The 18393-nt window shown below is 43.2% G+C and overlaps 1 protein-coding gene across 2 annotated transcripts; it reads right to left on the reverse strand.

The window, feature by feature from the left end:
• Positions 1-1651: 1651 nt before the first annotated feature.
• Positions 1652-16206, reverse strand: LOC124036126 (SH2 domain-containing protein 3C-like). Of its 2 annotated transcripts, XM_046350281.1 has the most exons (12): positions 16053-16206; positions 13986-14763; positions 9695-9734; positions 8031-8159; positions 7502-7917; positions 7136-7254; positions 6412-6893; positions 6215-6330; positions 5877-6048; positions 5614-5725; positions 5196-5402; positions 1652-3040 (listed from the first exon to the last, which is right to left on the reverse strand). In XM_046350281.1, the coding sequence occupies exons 1-12, from the start codon at positions 16069-16071 to the stop codon at positions 2871-2873; spliced, it is 2760 nt and encodes a 919-aa protein (XP_046206237.1). In that variant the 5' UTR covers positions 16072-16206; the 3' UTR covers positions 1652-2870. The 2 variants fall into 2 exon arrangements, with proteins under 2 accessions (XP_046206237.1, XP_046206238.1); XM_046350282.1 differs by lacking the exons at positions 13986-14763; positions 16053-16206 and adding an exon at positions 12671-12865.
• Positions 16207-18393: the final 2187 nt, after the last annotated feature.

The following is an 18393-nucleotide window of genomic DNA, read 5'->3' on the forward strand; positions in this document are numbered from 1 at the left end:
CTAAAATTGTGGACTTGCACAAGGCTGTTATGGGATACAGGACAATAGGCAAGCAGCTTGGTGAGAAGGCAACAACTGTTGGCACAATTATTAGAAAATGGAAGAAGTTCAAGATGACGGTCAATCACCCTCGGTTTGGGGCTCCATGCAAGATCTCACCTCGTGGGGCATCAATGAGGAAGGTGAGGGATCAGCCCAGAACTACATGGCAGGACCTGGTCAATGACCTGAAGAGAGCTGGGACCACAGTCTCAAAGAAAACCATTATTAACACACTACGGATTAAAACCCTGCAGCACAAGCAAGGTCCCCTGCTCAAGCCAGCGCATGTCCAGGCCCATCTGAAGTTTGCCAATGACCATCTGGATGTTCCAGAGGAGGAATGGGAGTAGGTCATGTGGTCTGATGAGACAAAAATTGAGCTTTTTGATCTAAACTCCACTCGCCGTGTTTGGAGGAAGAAGGATGAGTACAACCCCAAGAACACCATCCCAACCGTGAAGCATGGAGGTGGAAACATCATTCTTTAGGGATGCTTTTCTGCAAAGGGGACAGGACGACTGCACCGTATTGAGGGGAGGATGGATGGGGCCTTGTATCGTGAGATCTTGGCCAACAACCTCCTTCCCTCAGTAAGAGCATTGAAGATGGGTCGTGGCTGGGTCTTCCAGCATGACAACGACCCGAAACACACAGCCAGAGATGCTCCGTAAGAAGCATCTCAAGGTCCTGTAGTGGCCTAGCCAGTCTCCAGACCTGAACCCAATAGAACATCTTTGGAGGGAGCTGAAAGTCCGTATTGCCCAGCAACAGCCACGAAACCTGAAGGATCTGGAGAAGGTCTGTATGGAGGAGTGGGCCAAAATCCCTGCTGCAGTGTGTGCAAACCTGGTCAAAACACCAGTCTCGACGTCAACAGTGAGTTCCTATGTCAAGTGTCTGTTCTTTTGCCCATCTTAATCTTTTCTTTTTATTGGCCAGTCTGAGATATGGCTTTTTCTTTGCAACTCTGCCTAGAAGGCCAGCATCCCGGAGTCGCACCTTCACTGTTGACGTTGAGACTGGTGTTTTGCGGGTACTATTTAATGAAGCTGCCAGTTGAGGACTTGTGAGGCGTCTGGTCACAGATGAGAGAAGGAATTAACAAGCAAAGTGATCATGGGGTGTATTCATCCTGCCCATTCTGTTGAAAACCATTTCTTACATTTGTCCAATAGAAACTGAATTTGTCCAATAGAAACTCTCATTTGCAACTGTTGGACTAATGATTACACCCTAAATCAACTGGATGCAGGCAAGAGTTTAAGGCGGTATTGAATGTGTCACTGTGTCACCTTGATTACTCAATCTTCTCTCAACCTGTGCACCTACGTTGTAAACTTTAATTCATAGGCTAGGTTGTCGCAACCTCATGATGGATATATGTATTAACCTAAACCTATCAATGTTACATTGAGTTGGGTGAATGGAATATGAATGAGTCATCCAATATGCTGTAATAAAGGCCATGCTCATAAGAAAAATAGTCTCCCTCATCTTAATCGGCACCGACCGCCACTGCAAGGTAAGCACATTATGATGACAATAAAATGTGACTGTTGGTGTGATAACTTCCTAATGTTGACTTTGTGTAACAAAGATGTGTTCCAACACCAATAAATGATTTTTATTAAATTATATTACATATGTCATATAGTCAGGTCAGTCAATATATCCATTGCATTTACGTTGAATACATTGACAAATAGGCTTAGATTCCAAACATATCATTAAATAACTTGCACCTTTTGGAACTAAGATCAGTGCATTGTTTGATAACTGACCCTATCAAAGCATGTTCTGATGTAGTACCAGCTTGATCAAATTCGTGATAAAATACACTAATGCTAAACACACGTTAAAGACCCATTTTTGTGAATAGCACCAACAGTAAATATGTATTGCATAGTGACGTATACAGTATCATACATGATTGAGTGGTTGGTTTTCTTGTCTCTCGTCACTGATCACAGAACTAGGACAACAACAAATACGAGTGGCATTATTCATTTTTGAACACTTTTGCTACATATATTACAAACTTATTGCCTTATAATAAGTTATAAGCAAGTAAATGTTCTGCTTAATGTAAGTAATGTTAGCGTATAATTTAGTGTACACACAGAGATGACTATGATGTGCTAAATAGGTTTTGAAATGCATGTGTTGATTGACCATGAATATTACCTGTCTGAAGTGCACTCTTCATCCTCTGTGTGCCATGGTTAATGTAACAGATACAATGCTACTGAGCAAAGAACAAAATTCCCTTCTTGTTATCAGCTAGTTAGTCTCGTAAGGCACAGCCTTCATAAGCAGGCTTATTATAACATACAAGAGCAACATTTATTGATCCTGGCAAAGGATTGACCAAATCTCCTTCAGATTATTCTCACACATAAGGCACAGCCTCATGGGCATTACGGGAAGGGCAGTGAGACCTTTGCACTCTGTGCAAGGCTGGTCTTCACTTTTATAACAGTGATATTTGATATTGAAAGGAGCAGCAGCAACCCTGAACTGGCCATATGCTAACAGCATGATTCTCTGTTGACTATTTCACAGCACAAGTCTGTGTAGTGAAGCACATTTTTATGTGAAATGATAAAGCAGCATTAGTAGCCTACCTTATTGCCCAGAACCATGAATTTAAGCCATATCATAGCATCTCTCAAGAGAACCATAAAGGCAAAAAAAAAATGTCCTGACTCAGTCTTGCTGGTACAACCATGTCAGTTAACACGGAGTACTTGACTGGAGTTGCTTCTCATTTCAAGAGACAAAGGCAAGACAAAGACCCATTAAAGTCCAATGTGGGTTGGGGTTAAAGGTCACTGTGCCGAATGGGGGGGCTCCAGTTTGTTGGACAGGGCGGTCAACACCTGGTCAAACTTGGTGTATCGCTCTGCCTGGTTCTCCCCCGCCCCCCGACTCCCCCACAGCAACCTCATCTGGAACTCTGTGAGGAAGAGTTCTAGAACCTCAGCTTGCTCCTGGAAACCTGTATGAACACAACACACAACATAAAGAGATCACCATTGAAGCCTCACTAATACATATTGAATTTGTTCATATGTGGTAAATTGTGTTGGTGTCGTGGTGGCAAACCTTTACGAAATACTTAATTTCACAACACGGTTTTAGTCTGTATCTCAACATGGTTTTAGTCTGTATCTCAACATGGATTTAGTCTATCTCAAGAATTTAGTCTGTATCAACATGGTGTTGGTCTATATCTCAACATGGTTGTGGTCTATATCTCAACATGTTTTTGGTCTGTATCAACATGATTGTGGTCTGTATCTCAACATGGATTTAGTCTGTATCTCAACATGGATTTAGTCTGTATCTCAACATGGTTTTGGTCTGTATCTCAACATGGCTGTGGTCTGTATCTCAACATGGTTTTGGTCTGTATCAACATGGTTGTGGTCTATATCTCAACATGGTTTTGGTCTGTATCTCAACATGGCTGTGGTCTGTATCTCAACATGGTTTTGGTCTGTATCAACATAGTTGTGGTCTATATCTCATCATGGTTGTGGTCTGTATCTCAACATGGATTTAGTTTGTATCTCAACATGGATTTAGTCTGTATCTCAACATGGATTTAGTCTGTATCTCAACATGGTTGTGGTCTGTATCTCAACATGGATTTAGTCTGTATCTCAACATGGATTTAGTCTGTATCTCAACATGGTTTTGGTCTGTATCTCAACATGGATTTAGTCTGTATCTCAACATGGATTTAGTCTGTATCTCAACATGGTTGTGGTCTGTATGTCAACATGGTTTTGGTCTGTATCTCAACATGGATTTAGTCTGTATCTCAACATGGATTTAGTCTGTATCTCAACATGGTTTTGGTCTGTATCTCAACATGGTTGTGGTCTGTATCTCAACATGGTTTTGGTCTGTATCTCAACATGGCTGTGGTCTGTATCTCAACATGGTTTTGGTCTGTATCAACATGGTTGTGGTCTATATCTCAACATGGTTTTGGTCTGTATCTCAACATGGCTGTGGTCTGTATCTCAACATGGTTTTGGTCTGTATCAACATGGTTGTGGTCTATATCTCAACATGGTTGTGGTCTGTATCTCAACATGGTTGTGGTCTGTATCTCAACATGGATTTAGTTTGTATCTCAACATGGATTTAGTCTGTATCTCAACATGGTTGTGGTCTGTATCTCATCATGGATTTAGTCTGTATCTCATCATGGTTGTAGTCTGTATGTCAACATGGTTGTAGTCTGTATCTCAACATAGTTGTGGTCTGCATCTCAATATGGTTTTGGTCTGTATCTCAATATGGTTTTGGTCTGTATCTCAACATGGTTGTGGTCTGTATCTCATCATGGATTTAGTCTGTATCTCAACATGGTTGTAGTCTGTATGTCAACATGGTTGTAGTCTGTATCTCAACATAGTTGTGGTCTGCATCTCAATATGGTTTTGGTCTGTATCTCAATATGGTTTTGGTCTGTATCTCAACATGGTTGTGGTCTACATCTCATCATGGTTGTGGTCTGCATCTCATCATGGTTGTGGTCTGCATCTCAACATGGCTGTGGTCTGCATCTCAACATGGCTGTGGTCTGCATCCCAACATGGTTGTGGTCTGCATCTCACCATGGCTGTGGTCTGTATCTCAACATGGTTGTGGTCTGTATCTCAACATGGTTGTGGTCTGTATCTCAACATGGCTGTGGTCTGTATCTCAACATGGTTGTGGTCTGTATCTCACCATGGCTGTGGTCTGCATCTCACCATGGCTGTGGTCTGTATCTCAACATGGTTGTGGTCTGTATCTCAACATGGTTGTGGTCTGTATCTCAACATGCCTGTGGTCTGTATCTCAACATGGTTGTGGTCTGCATCTCAACATGGTTGTGGTCTGTATCTCAACATGGTTGTGGTATGTATCTCAACATGGCTGTGGTATGTATCTCAACATAGATGTGGTCTGTATGTCAACATGGTTTTGGTCTGTATCTCAACATGGTTTTGGTCTGTATCTCAACATGGTTTTGGTCTGTATCTCAACATGGTTGTGGTCTGTATCTCAACATGGTTTTAGTCCGTATCTCAACATGGTTTTGGTCTGTAACTCAATATAGTTTTGGTGAACATAGTACAAAGACTTCCTCCCACCCTGTAGCTTTTTCTCTGCGTTGGCGCAGTAGTTGCCCCCCAGCTGTGCCATGGTACGTGCCGCCGCCAGATGACTCATCACCACATCCATCCCCGCTTCCACCGTCTCCCAAGGCTCTGCCCCATCCACCACCGCCACACTTTTCTCCAGGAGGGATAGGAGGGGCACCACGTGCGGGAAAGATGTGTTAGAGAATGCACAGCTCTCTTGGAAAGAGAGGAGAGGAAGAGGTCTATTAGGCATTGCATTTGACACACTGTATACTCTCACTAAGGTCAATATTTGCATTCACTGCTTTTAGGGGGTGAAACAATGCGTGTGTCAAAAATGGCACCCTATTCGCTAGGCTCTAGTTAAAAGGAGACTATTTAGGGAATGTAGGCTGAATGTCATTGGGGATAAATTAGGATGAAGTACCTTTCCCATCGTTCATGCGCTTCATGAAAGGCTTCAAGGTTTTCTCATAGAGGATAGCGCCCTCTGTGTGTCGCTGGCGTAACACCATCCACGTCTGCTCCAGACGGCAGATCTAAGAGGCAAAGAAGATAATTTCTCATAAATGCACTGATCAGTATAACTCATGCTTTACCTCCCCTAAATGTAACCTGCTCCACATACTAGTTACAGTAGTTATGTATGAGTAACTTTGCAGTTTCAATGCCCATTCGTATGTGCTGTACCTGTGGCAGCTCTAAGGTTTTCATAATGGCGGCGAAGCCAAACATGTTTCCCAGGTTGCTCTTGAGCTCAGCAGCCATTTGGATGGTTTTGTGCAGCAGGGAAGCTCTCTCCTCAGTGCTGCCTGTACAGCCCAGCACCTCCACAGCTAGCATGATGGACATGGTCTGGAACCTGGATGATAGAGGGATAGTCGAGGCACAGAGAAAACAGAGACTTTACAAAGCCATTAATTAAACTGGTGAACTTAGAAATACAAGGAAGCTGACACAGAAATACCCAAAAATCTGAAGAACCAAAAAGTGTGTGAAGTAATGTGAAAAGTAATGCCAGTCCTCACCTTTCCAGCAGGTCCAGACGGAGTTGGTGACCGTGCGGGAGGGTCAGTAGCTCCATCCCAGAACTTACACCCATCTTCCTCTGCATCTCCGGAGTCACGTTCAATATTCTGGCGACCTGAGGACCAGAGACATGGTAAGAAAAGGATAGGTTTGGGTTGTGCAATGAGGGAGGGAGTGTGTGTGTGTGTGTCAGTACCATGCAGTCAGCCTTGGTGATGTGTTTAGCCACTGTCTTGGCATCCACCTGAGCTAGCAGCTCCTTGACCCTCCTCAGCACCCCCACCTCCAGGGGCCTGTTCTCCTTGGGCATCAGTGGGGACTGGTACCTACTAGGCATGAAGGCAGAGGCTGTTTCCACTATAGGGACCTCATACACATTCTCCTCCTTCACAGGGTCTACAACACTTTGTTCCTCATCCTCCTCCTCCTCCGTACACAGCCGCTTCACATAACTCTGAGCTGGTGGGGTGGCAGGACAGAGCTGACTGTAGCTGCTGTCTGTGTCTGGAGTCAGATATATGTGGGTTGGTGAGGCCTGGGCTCTGGTGGTCTGTTGTGTGTTGTTGTTGGGTGAGGGTGAGGGTTGAGGGGTGCTGCTGCTGTAGCATCTGGAGACAGATGGGGAGGGAGCCACCTCTGGCACTCGGATGACACGTGGACTCCTGGGCTGCTGGGTGACTTCAGATACAAGTAGAGGAAATTCACAATAATGAGTTACACAATGTCACACTCTGTCACACTTCATAAAATAAGGGTTGAAAATCAAATTCATATTGTCAGTCCTTTCCTATGGAAGTGTTTAATTTGAAACTTAAGTCACTGGGAAGCAATTGAAGAGTTTTTGTGTGGCACTCTCACAGTGCAGATATTTGATCATGTGCTTGTGATGCTTTGCTGTACAAAAAGAACCCCATACTCACTAAATGGTGAAGAGAGAAGGTTCTCTCCAATAGGTGAAGAGGGTTGATGGATTTTCTCAATCTGATCCATATTGAAGCTACAGCTCCTGACCGCCTCCCTGTGGTGAACAGTAGAAGGGCTGCGCGCACACACACACACACACACACACACACACACACACACACACACACACACACACACACACACACACACACACACACACACACACACACACACACACACACACACACACACACACACACACACACACCTTTAGTCAAAATCAACAAGCTATATTTGAAGCACAGCAAAAAAGCACTGCTCACAGACAAACTGGTGTTGTAGTCAAAAGAGCAGAGGACAGTGCAGATGAGAACCAGTCTCACCTAAGCGGGCAGATCTTGTCCATCCCATTCCCACTCTGGGTCTTGACCAGAGCCCCTTTCTGACAGGTGGGAGAGTTCAGATAGCCCTTGTGGTTGGCCAGAGGGAAGGCTGCCTCCAAGTAGTGTAGTGGTAAAGTACGATTAACGGGACTGTGGATCTGAGCCCCACTCTGCTGAGTCAAAACCATCCTGTTCCCCACGTAGAAGTGAACCAAAGCAGGCACGGAGTCGAAGGCCTCTCCCTCCAGGGTGTACTGGACCCGGGTGTAGGTCTCACTGGTCTGAAGCAGGACCTTGCTTATTAGGAAGTGCAGGGTATGGTGGTTCCAGCGGTTGGTCAGCACATAGTCTTCCAGGCTGGAGAGAGAGTCTCGGATGAGGAAGTCCCCATGGTGCAACACCAGAGTCTCTGACACCTGCCAGTCAAAGGACACATCAGTTAAGTAGAGCTCGAGATTACTACGAATGTCATGCGTGTGTACGTGCACATAAGTATGTCTAGATGTTTGAGGGAGCAGGGGAGCCTCACCTCCCAGGGGATGTGTCCATGATACCAGCCATGGCTCAACAGGTTGGTGCTGCTTAGTTTCAGCTCTTCCTCCAGCTCCCTGCGCAGCTTCTCAGATGGGACGTCCAACCAGAACCTCTCCTTGGAGAACTTAAATGACATAGGAAGCAAAGGTAAGACGTAGAGAACAGTTGAAAAAAACAACATTTCAACTTCATAAACCCTGTGAAACAACAGTTACAGCCTCTGCGTAGATTCAGACCAGACAGTGGAAACAAGTCACTTTGTTTCCCCCGGTTAGTCTGTTGTGAAATTCAGGAGATGGAGTGAAGCAGGGAAGGTTAGAGAACAGAAGTCAGGCATTCCCACACTGGCATGTCACCAGAGCACAGTCTTGGGCAGGTTGTTGCGGTAACGTTATTGTGTAGCTTAGCCATTAGTCAGCCAAGCTGTCACCTATTTACACACAGTCTCCCAGACAAAGTAGATCAAGCACCCTGACCCTCCAATCACCACTTGTATAAATGTTTCTTGGAATTCATTTTAAATGGGCGGATCTGCTGGTCCTAACGACTGTTCCCTTCCCAAGCCTTCAACTACAGTAGGTGTGTTTTCTCAAACAACATTCCCCTCTGTTTAATGGTTAGTCCCATGGACTGATTGACATTGCTCCAAAAACACTTACAAAATGAAGAGGACACCTACAGATCTCATGAATACTTTGGATTGAATTAATAACATACCGGTTTGTTGCATCAAGATAATTTAGCATTTCAAGGAGGGAAGTGTTAATTTTAAATACAAATTGAATGATTGACAGTCAGATTGGGAATTTAGCCAGGACACCAGGCTTAATACCCAACTCCTACAATAATGCCATGGGATCTTCAGTGACCACAGACAGTCAAGACACATGTTTAACATCCCATCTGAAAGACAACACCTTACATAGGACAATGTCCCCAATCACTGTCCTATGATTTGTTTTTAGACCAGAGGAAAGAGTGCCTCCTACTGGCCTTCCAACACCACTTCCAGCAGCATCTGGTCCCGCATCCAGGGACTGACTATGACCAACCCCACTTAGCTTCACAGGTAGGTCAGCAGTGGGATGCAGGGTGGTATGCTGCTGGCAAGTGGTCTTGCTTTTTGGAAAGTCACTTTTTTTGGGGGGGGGGGGATTAGATATATCATGTAATATATATTGATAAAATAAAGCATCAAATAAAGTTGATTTAAAATGTAGAATCAATTGTATGGTTGGAAAGTTAGAGGATCCAATGAATGAATGTATCTGAATTCCTTCAGTCTTTCCATCTGCACTAGGCATAACCAGTCATATCCAGATCAGGCTCAGTTGCCCACAGTTACACAGTCGTCTCTAAACTATTCCTCTGGAATGGGCATGCTTCCCAACTCTTTTATGTCACCGAACCTAATTCAATTAGAGCTTGACCGCTGCGCACACTGTGATCCCCATCACAGTTCTCCTGGTTCCACACAAACACAGCAAGAGAGAGGCTTCTAAAAACAACACACTCTATAGGAAGAAGTAAACAAGTCTCCTTTTTGTTGTTTTGCAATGCTAAACAGGCACCTCAGAGTTGTTCGAGAGAACGTCTCAAAAGGACCACTTATTATGAATCGATCCATAATAGTAGTGAGGAGGAGGTAAAAGATCTTACCTTCACATATTCGCCTTTGCTTTCAATGGGATCCAATTGGCTGGAAGAGAGAGGGGGAAAACATCATGTTAGAATGGAAATGTATGTTCTTCATTGTGATGGCTCAACATTCAGGGCCTTGTCCTCTGTGTATGTACTTTTCTATGTGCCTCGGCTAGGGGGAAATAGGCCTATTGCATAACAGTCTAGTAGGAGTTCAAATCTGCAATACCTCCAAGATATGTACTAATATGACAACTCCAAGCAACAGCCGGTGACATTAAACAAAAACTATCGTGGAAGACGTGAGGCATGTCAGGAGCTTTTGAAAAGTGTCACTTTGGACTTTCTGTTGTTCCTCAGCCAGAACGTCTCCACAAGAGTACTGTCAAGAGACATGACCTCTTGTTCCCATGAACTCAATCTCAATCTCTCACACACACACACACACACACACACACACACACACACACACACACACACACACACACGCACACACACACACACACACACACACACACACACACACACACACACACACACACACACACACACACACACACACACACACACACACACACACACACACACACACACACACACACACACACACACACACACACACACACACACACACACACACACACACAGCTGCTCCTCGTCCTCCCCAACATACCATTCTTCCCCCCAGCCCTTCCTTCCAGCTAAAGATACAGTCACTAACAAACACACATAAATGGCCCACAGGGGTCCCGAACTACAATAACACAGACTGAGATAATGATGACAAAAACCAGCAGTAGAACTAGCTTTCATTATCTGACAAGAAGAAGAATCTCCAGACTCATCTCCCATGTTTCTATGATGCCTAATAAAGCCAAGCTCCTCTGACCGCCATTTCAGTTTGAGCTAAGGAGCCTCCCTATTCAGTACTTGGCCGGATGAGTTTCCCTAGATGAAGATCCATATTTACAGCATAAACTAACATCATCAAACAGCCATGAGGCAGCTGTGTATGGGGGGAGACGCACACAAACACACAACCCCTTGAAGAATCACATACAGTATGACCTGCAAACACTGAACATTGTACACTGCCCATCTACACAAGGAGGACACAGTAAGTAGTTTATGACACGGTTTATAATGGAGCAGTGTCATTGTCAGCAAAACCGAGGAAAGAGCGAGGTTTCACAGATCACACTCATGACTCTGAAAGCTACATCCTCAGTGAGTCCTAGAGTTTAGAGCTTTACACTAAAGACCCTTGACCAGTGCCACCTCTGCCTATACGCAGACTACGCACTGAGCGCAAGGCCCCGTGGCCACTAGGGGACCCCGCCACCACTGTTTTCTGGGGGAACTCAGTCAGGGTCTCAACTTACTGTTGGGAGTATGACTAGTAGAATACACAAGGTAGTAATTGTTAAATTTGGTAGTGCATCAGCAGTTTTCCTCTTATTATGTCACTCACTGACAGTCACTCAATTAGCCCATGTCAGCTAATGTTTTATACACTGTAGATTGCTAGGTAACTTAGTCTGGCCAGCTATCTAAACCATGTAGTAATCATGGCTGAATTATCTGCTAAATTACTTAAATGTAAATGTAATTACCGACCGGGCACAAAGGGCAGGGGCCCAGGGTTCCTGGCCTACAGTGGGTCCCCATTGATTTTGTAAGTCACCCAGATATCGTATGAACATCGCATAAGTCAAGGCAAAATGTGTGGAATTGCTGAAAATGTGCTTCAAAAAAGACAAAAGTTTCTCTACTCATGGCAAAATGTGTAGAATTGTTGGAAATTTATATGAGATTTTTTTCCGCTGATCAGGAAAAATGAATCACTACTGACAAGCCGTCTATTGACCTCAGCATAGAGTAAAATGACCCTTGATCTGAACTTCCAACCTTCACATTTTCACTTTCATCTATACCAGCGGCATTTCGCTCAATATTGTTTCCTCTCTTCTATAGACTAATATGTAGTATAATCCCGGTCTGCACATAATGTCTAGGACAGGGTTCCCAAATATGCGGGTGATCCCCCAGGAGTGATTGTTGTTTTTGGACATTGCTGCAAAATCACCAGGAAATTAGCTCAAAGTGATTTTAATTGAGGAAATCTGTTCCAAAGTATTCCCACGCATAAATAGAGAGGCATATGTGATCGTATCGCAATGTGGTCAAGGTTTTAAATGATTATTGTCAAATACTATATCTGTTTGGGATTCTTGTGGTCAATTTGCAGTGTAAAAATGTTTTAGAACTATATTCCAGACCCGACCATCCGCTAAATGTAATTGGGGACCCCTGGCCTAGGGGAATGTCAGTGAACATAAGGTCAAGTTCAACTGGCTGAGAGATCAATTACTTCCACTAGCTGTTAGGACAATCAGAAGTCAGTCTCGGCCATAGACTGTATGGTCGCCATTCACTGGACAACGAGCAGTAATAATGTCATCCTTTCGCTGAAATGAAAGAAAACATCCAAATTCCTTAAGCAATACACATTACATAACCCATATCCCAGGCTCCCCAAATGACAGACAGACACTATAGGCGAGGCTATTGTAGGACATTAAACCCAGAGCTCACTGTCCGAAGCTGAACATTTCATGCGAATAGGGTTTATTAATGTTTCATAAGAAAATAGATGTATTCATGTATATCAAGATATACTGGAAGTATGTCACTTCAGGACATCATGCAGACAATGAATATAATTAACTAGGATGGATTAGTTGTTTGTGCAGTGTGCAGGCTGCAACTGCAAGATGTTACCATGTAAAACAATGACATTACCTGCAACATATGTGAATGTTACAATGTCCAAAACATAAAAAACAGTTTTCAAACGAAAGTGCTCAGAGAGAACATGACTATGCAGTCCAGGCAATAAACAACCTATGAACTAGAACCTGAACTTATCCATCAAACGTACATCCAGAATGAAGTGATGGTATTGTATTATCATAAGAAATATAGACATCTCACCTTATTCCCATGGTAGTGAATACTCGAGACGGAATCGAACGGTAGCCTATATCATGACTTTCGGACATCTCTAGCAGTGTAGCGATCTCAAGTCATAGCGCTGAGCTGAACTACAAGGGGAGCAAAGGGTGCTCTCGTCCACGCGCAAAAACCGTGCAGGGGAGGGACCTTCGGCCCATGCATGTTATTGTCGGAGTCGAATGATCGTTTCGCTATTCTACAAGACCTTTCAAATTCAGGTTTATGAGAACATCCCATTTTAAAGACGAGTAATTAAGCGTCCTTAATGACCACAAACACATTTCATATGGTCTAGTTATACTCCACATTGTGGTCAGAAAATCCTGGTTCATGGCCCACATCAAACACGTAATTCCTATTGGAATCCAGCCAGAGGGAGGATTACTAAGAATTTGAATATTTTACCATCCACAACCTGCACACAGAATGACTGCTATAGTGCAGTATTTCAAAATCAAAACTAGCTAAACTAGAAAATCTAAACTGGAACAACCATCTCAGTAACAGGTGCAATAAGTAAAACCCCTTGCAGATTGGATTAGTTTAGAAAAATCTAAGTTATTTATCTTTGTATAGTATAAGATCAATTAATCAATCGATCAATGTGCATGAGGAAACACAGATATTAAAACAAACTATTCTAAACATCAACCTGCAACAAAGCATGCTGGGAAATATGATAATCAGACCCCTCTTTTTCACTCAGAGTTAACTGAAATGAACTCAACACACCACGCGATGGAAAATATTTCTTGAATCAAATGTCCTGTTCCGTTGTGCTGAATGTAGGTAAGGTGACAGACATTCCTAACACTGATCTGAATAAAAGGCATGGAATTTCTAACGACTAAATGCACTCTAAACAGAACGATGGGAAATTTAACAGTAGTGTTTAAAATAGGTGTTTTCTTGGTTGGAAACTCACTGGAAAAAGCGGACTGTCATGTTTAGTCATTCTAAACGCCTGTGTTTAGAAGAACACTTATTGAAAAATCGAAATGCCTGATGTTTAAGTTTTAAACACTAACGTTTAGGTTATAAGCACGTCACACGTTTCATGGTTTTGCAGTGTATGTTGGCTAATGCAACTTCACTTTTGCAGGATAATATATGGCACTAGAGTTCATTCCGGACTTTAAAACATATATCTGTCAGTTACAAATTCTTGAATTCAGAGATACAGATACAATTTTTGATATTTTGTTTGAAAAAAATATATATAAAAGGTTACATAATGTATCAATTCATCTCACACACATATCATCCCTTGTGTTATGATAAATCCGTTTCTCACCAGTCAAATGTCCCCATCCTCTGTGAATCTCCCAGAGTCCTGCTTCCATCATCTTGTGTCTTCTCCTCTGTATCTCTGCGAACCGCCTGTGCTATAGGGTCCATCACCTCATACAAGTCCTTGGTAAGCGCTGTGGGTGACACTGGGTCAGAGTAGTACTGAGTGCTCTGGGAGGAAGGCATAGTGGCAGGGTCAGGCACACAAGCATTGGTCCTGGCTGCATTGACCCTTGAGTGGTCCTCACATGTCAATGGTGGATCTTGATTTCCTGAGGGTTTATTAAGTGCTGAGGACTTGGGTACTTCATGTGAGCCTTTACGGGATGGCAGTGTATCTGTGTCACAGCTGGGTGAGGGAGAGTGAGTGGGGGCCTGAACCACTGGCAGTGTTTTCCCTGTAAGGCCACCAGGCAATGACTTCTCTAAAGCTGAAAGATGGGTACTAGACAGGACACTCAGAAGAGGAGAATCTCGTACATAGTCCCCATCCTGACACTGGCTCTGCCCTCCACTGATCTGACCTTTGCTACTACTTTTTTTCTTTGACCCCTTGCTGCTTTTCTGCCTCTCCTTTCGAGCCACGGTACCTACGTGTGTGTACATGTCACTGGAGCGAGCATAGCCCGGGCTGTGTAAGCAGGTATCCATGTCATCAACTGAGCTGGCCCCCAAAGTTTTGTCACTGTGGCTCCCATCAGGCTTCGAGGTTATCTTGGGGTCTGTCTTGTCTGACGAACGGCGGATGGAGAGATTGGAGAGACTTCCAAACCACTTGAGACCTGGGGAGAGAGCGCAGGATTTCCTTACTGTATCCACTGTTGCCATGGCTCATTTGATATCCTGATACATTGGTGTTCTATGGTAGAGTATGTGCTTTGAGTTGAGATTTCGCTCTTCATTTTTTATCATGTTATTTGTGTACTCTCTGCTCAGTCATGCCTGGAATGTTTTCACATGCAAGCCGAACATGCTGAATCCCTCACCGGATTAATTTCTGAACTGAGAGCTGAACTCTGTGGTTGTTTAATTATGTTTCTTCCCTGCGGACCCATTAGAGCATGAAAACTTGATGCAGACATATTGAATGCCTCTAGCCTGCTTCCAGCTAAATATGATTCCTCAGGGGCTGTTAAAAGGAGTGGGAGAGGGAGAAATTGGGGGAGACAATGGAGGAATACTATCATTTTCCTTACGCTTAATCTTTTATTTACTTTTCAGAGACACATTAGGCAAGAGGAGGGGTGTACTCTGGACCTGAACGGCTATCTTTGTCACTGAGAGTGTTATCTAGGGAGACTTGAGGAAGCAGAACTATAAACATGTTATTCTGTAACAGATGTAGGCTACTATCTGATCAGGATTTTAATCTTCAGCACAATATTAGAGGGATTTCCTTTACTGAAATTATTTTCAAATTATGTTTTTGGTCCTGATGGTCAAGTTTAAATGACATAATGACCTACTGTCGTTATACACTTCAAATCACACACACACACACACACACACACACACACACACACACACACACACACACACACACACACACACACACACACACACACACACACACACACACACACACACACACACACACACACACACACACACACACACACACACACACACACACACACACACACACACACAAATACATGACCTAATACCAACAAACATAACTTTGTTGTCTATAGCAGGCTGGCTTGTATTAGTAAGAGCTGTTTTTGTATTGTATGCCATGGTCAGTCTCCATTTAGTGCTCAGTTGAGATGCTATTTGAAACAAAACAATGAGCCATCTATGTTTTTGTTTACAATAGCATATAAACCTGAATAGTGTTTTTATAAGTGGAGCAACAGCAGACAATGAGTGAACTGACAGAGAAACAAGAGTCAATAGAACTCATTCATTACAAATAGTCACATTAAGAGATGAGGAGCCTCCTCCCTTTCCCTAACTTTGACTCACAAAATAGCCAGAGCTCTAGGATTGTTGCATTCTGTGATCCTTCTTATTATATACTGTAGAATTGATTACGAATGAGACATTTACTAAGAAAAACAAAACTTACTCAGTTTTCGTTTGCTCATGGTTTGGGGGTAGGTTCAGACGTGTCCTATACAGGTCCTATTATCATCCTTGTTCTTAGACAGACTATATGAGGACAACTTTGATACACGACTTTGAACAGCGTGCAGTGCCCACAGTGTGATGAACAGTATACATTTTTTTTGCCCAACAGAGAAATGTTCTTCCTGTCGTCTTGAGAGAGCGGAATTGGCAAATCCATTTTTACGTCAGCAGTCATTTCTGCATTTGAAATACAGACATTCTAGTGAATCTATCAAACCAAAGTTTCCAATTAACATGACCTTTACCCTAATAAGTTAAAACATGTCAGTGTCACATACAGTTGTTGTGTTATTTCTACAGTTGTTATGTTATTTTAAGGAGCTTTCAGCAAGGCTGTATGTGATGTGATCTATTAATGTGCTTATAAATGATTGACAATCTATAGATGAAAAAATATTGATAAAGCAAAACAACAAAATAGTCCCACCGAAAAAAACAAGTAAACCAAAACATCAGGAGGGCATCAGGAGGGAATTTGAGCTTCTCCTTTTTGAGGGGTGGGGTAGGATGGGAGTTTTGACTCAGATAGTGAGTAGTCACTCAGCACAAGACTTGCATCATTTTCTCTAGGTTGCTAAATTTCCTATTGAGACTTCCTGTCATATGTAAAGAAATAAGCAATAGTAGGCAGTAAGCAGTACGGAGTAAGCAGTTTGTCTAGGCACAAAGAGCACCATGCTAGCTCGAAACAAGCTTTGACATTTTCACTAGCATTTAGTAAGACTTGGTATCTGACACAATTAGGCCTATACAGCCAACACAAGGATGACATTGTTAATGACAGCTGACTTGTCTATGAATCGGCCAGGGCCTGGCAAGTACCGTGCAGGCCTATTCATACGGTTGCAAATCCTTTGTTACACGCAACAGAGATGTATTAATGAAACAGTATTCCAATAGAAGTTTAGTAGATCTGTGAAAAGGGAGAGAGGGGACAACGATTGTTGGCTTGTGGAATTTTTAATTTAATTGACAAATATATACCATTTTATATGCAGTTTCTGTTTTGTGTGCATACTTGCAGTAATACATTCCCAAATATTTGTGCTTGAATGCCAAAGCCTTGGACCTTGCCCATGTCATCGATGTGCTTATATGAAAGAACAAGAGAACACCATGTACTACAATACTGTAATCAGAGTAGGTTCTATAGATTATCTAGGTAAACATGATCTATTGTAAATATCTGTTTGTTAAACTGATAGTATGGTAATACAGGTGCTTAACTGTCTTATGTTCCATTTCAGTGGGCAGACTGACATTTCAATTCAATGGCACCTGACGTCATTCCCTGGTAACAACGTGTGTTGTGGATGCCAGGAGTGGGAGAAGGGCCAGGAAAATGGCGGCGAGTAGTGTGTAACAAAATGGAAGAAATGGAGAGAAAGTTGGTGAAGCAACAGCTGTGCTGGAATGCAATCAACATGGGTGTCACTTCTGATCCTATGGAGCAGGAGGATGAGGGTCAAGGATCTGAATGGTCTATAGTGGAAAGACATAGGAAGAAGACAGATCCTGATACTGAAACAGTGGAGCATCTAGTATAGGAAGCAAGAGTAATAATGTGTCAGAGTGGAAATATGCTTGATGAGCCCACAGGGCCTCATTTACACCCTATTCGACTAACCAAAGAGAAGTTAAACTAAATCAAATCAAATCAAATGTATTTATATAGCCCTTCGTACATCAGCTGATATCTCAAAGTGCTGTACAGAAACCCAGCCTAAAACCCCAAACAGCAAACAATGCAGGTGTAAAAGCACGGTGGCTAGGAAAAACTCCCTAGAAAGGCCAAAACCTAGGAAGAAACCTAGAGAGGAACCAGGCTATGTGGGGTGGCCAGTCCTCTTCTGGCTGTGCCGGGTAGAGATTATAACAGAACATGACCAAGATGTTCAAATGTTCATAAATGACCAGCATGGTCGAATAATAATAAGGCAGAACAGTTGAAACTGGAGCAGCAGCACAGTCAGGTGGACTGGGGACCGCAAGGAGCCATCATGTCAGGTAGTCCTGGGGCACGTTCCTAGGGCTCAGGTCCTCCGAGAGAGAGAAAGAAAGAGAGAATTAGAGAGAGCATATGTGGGGTGGCCAGTCCTCTTCTGGCTGTGCCGGGTGGAGATTATAACAGAACGTGGCCAAGATGTTCAAATGTTCATAAATGACCAGCATGGTTGAATAATAGTAAGGCAGAACAGTTGAAACTGGAGCAGCAGCATGGCCAGGTGGAATGGGGACAGCAAGGAGTCATCATGTCAGGTAGTCCTGGGGCATGGTCC

This window comes from Oncorhynchus gorbuscha, linkage group LG05, assembly GCF_021184085.1.
Source record: "Oncorhynchus gorbuscha isolate QuinsamMale2020 ecotype Even-year linkage group LG05, OgorEven_v1.0, whole genome shotgun sequence".
In the NCBI taxonomy this organism is placed as follows: domain Eukaryota; kingdom Metazoa; phylum Chordata; class Actinopteri; order Salmoniformes; family Salmonidae; genus Oncorhynchus; species Oncorhynchus gorbuscha.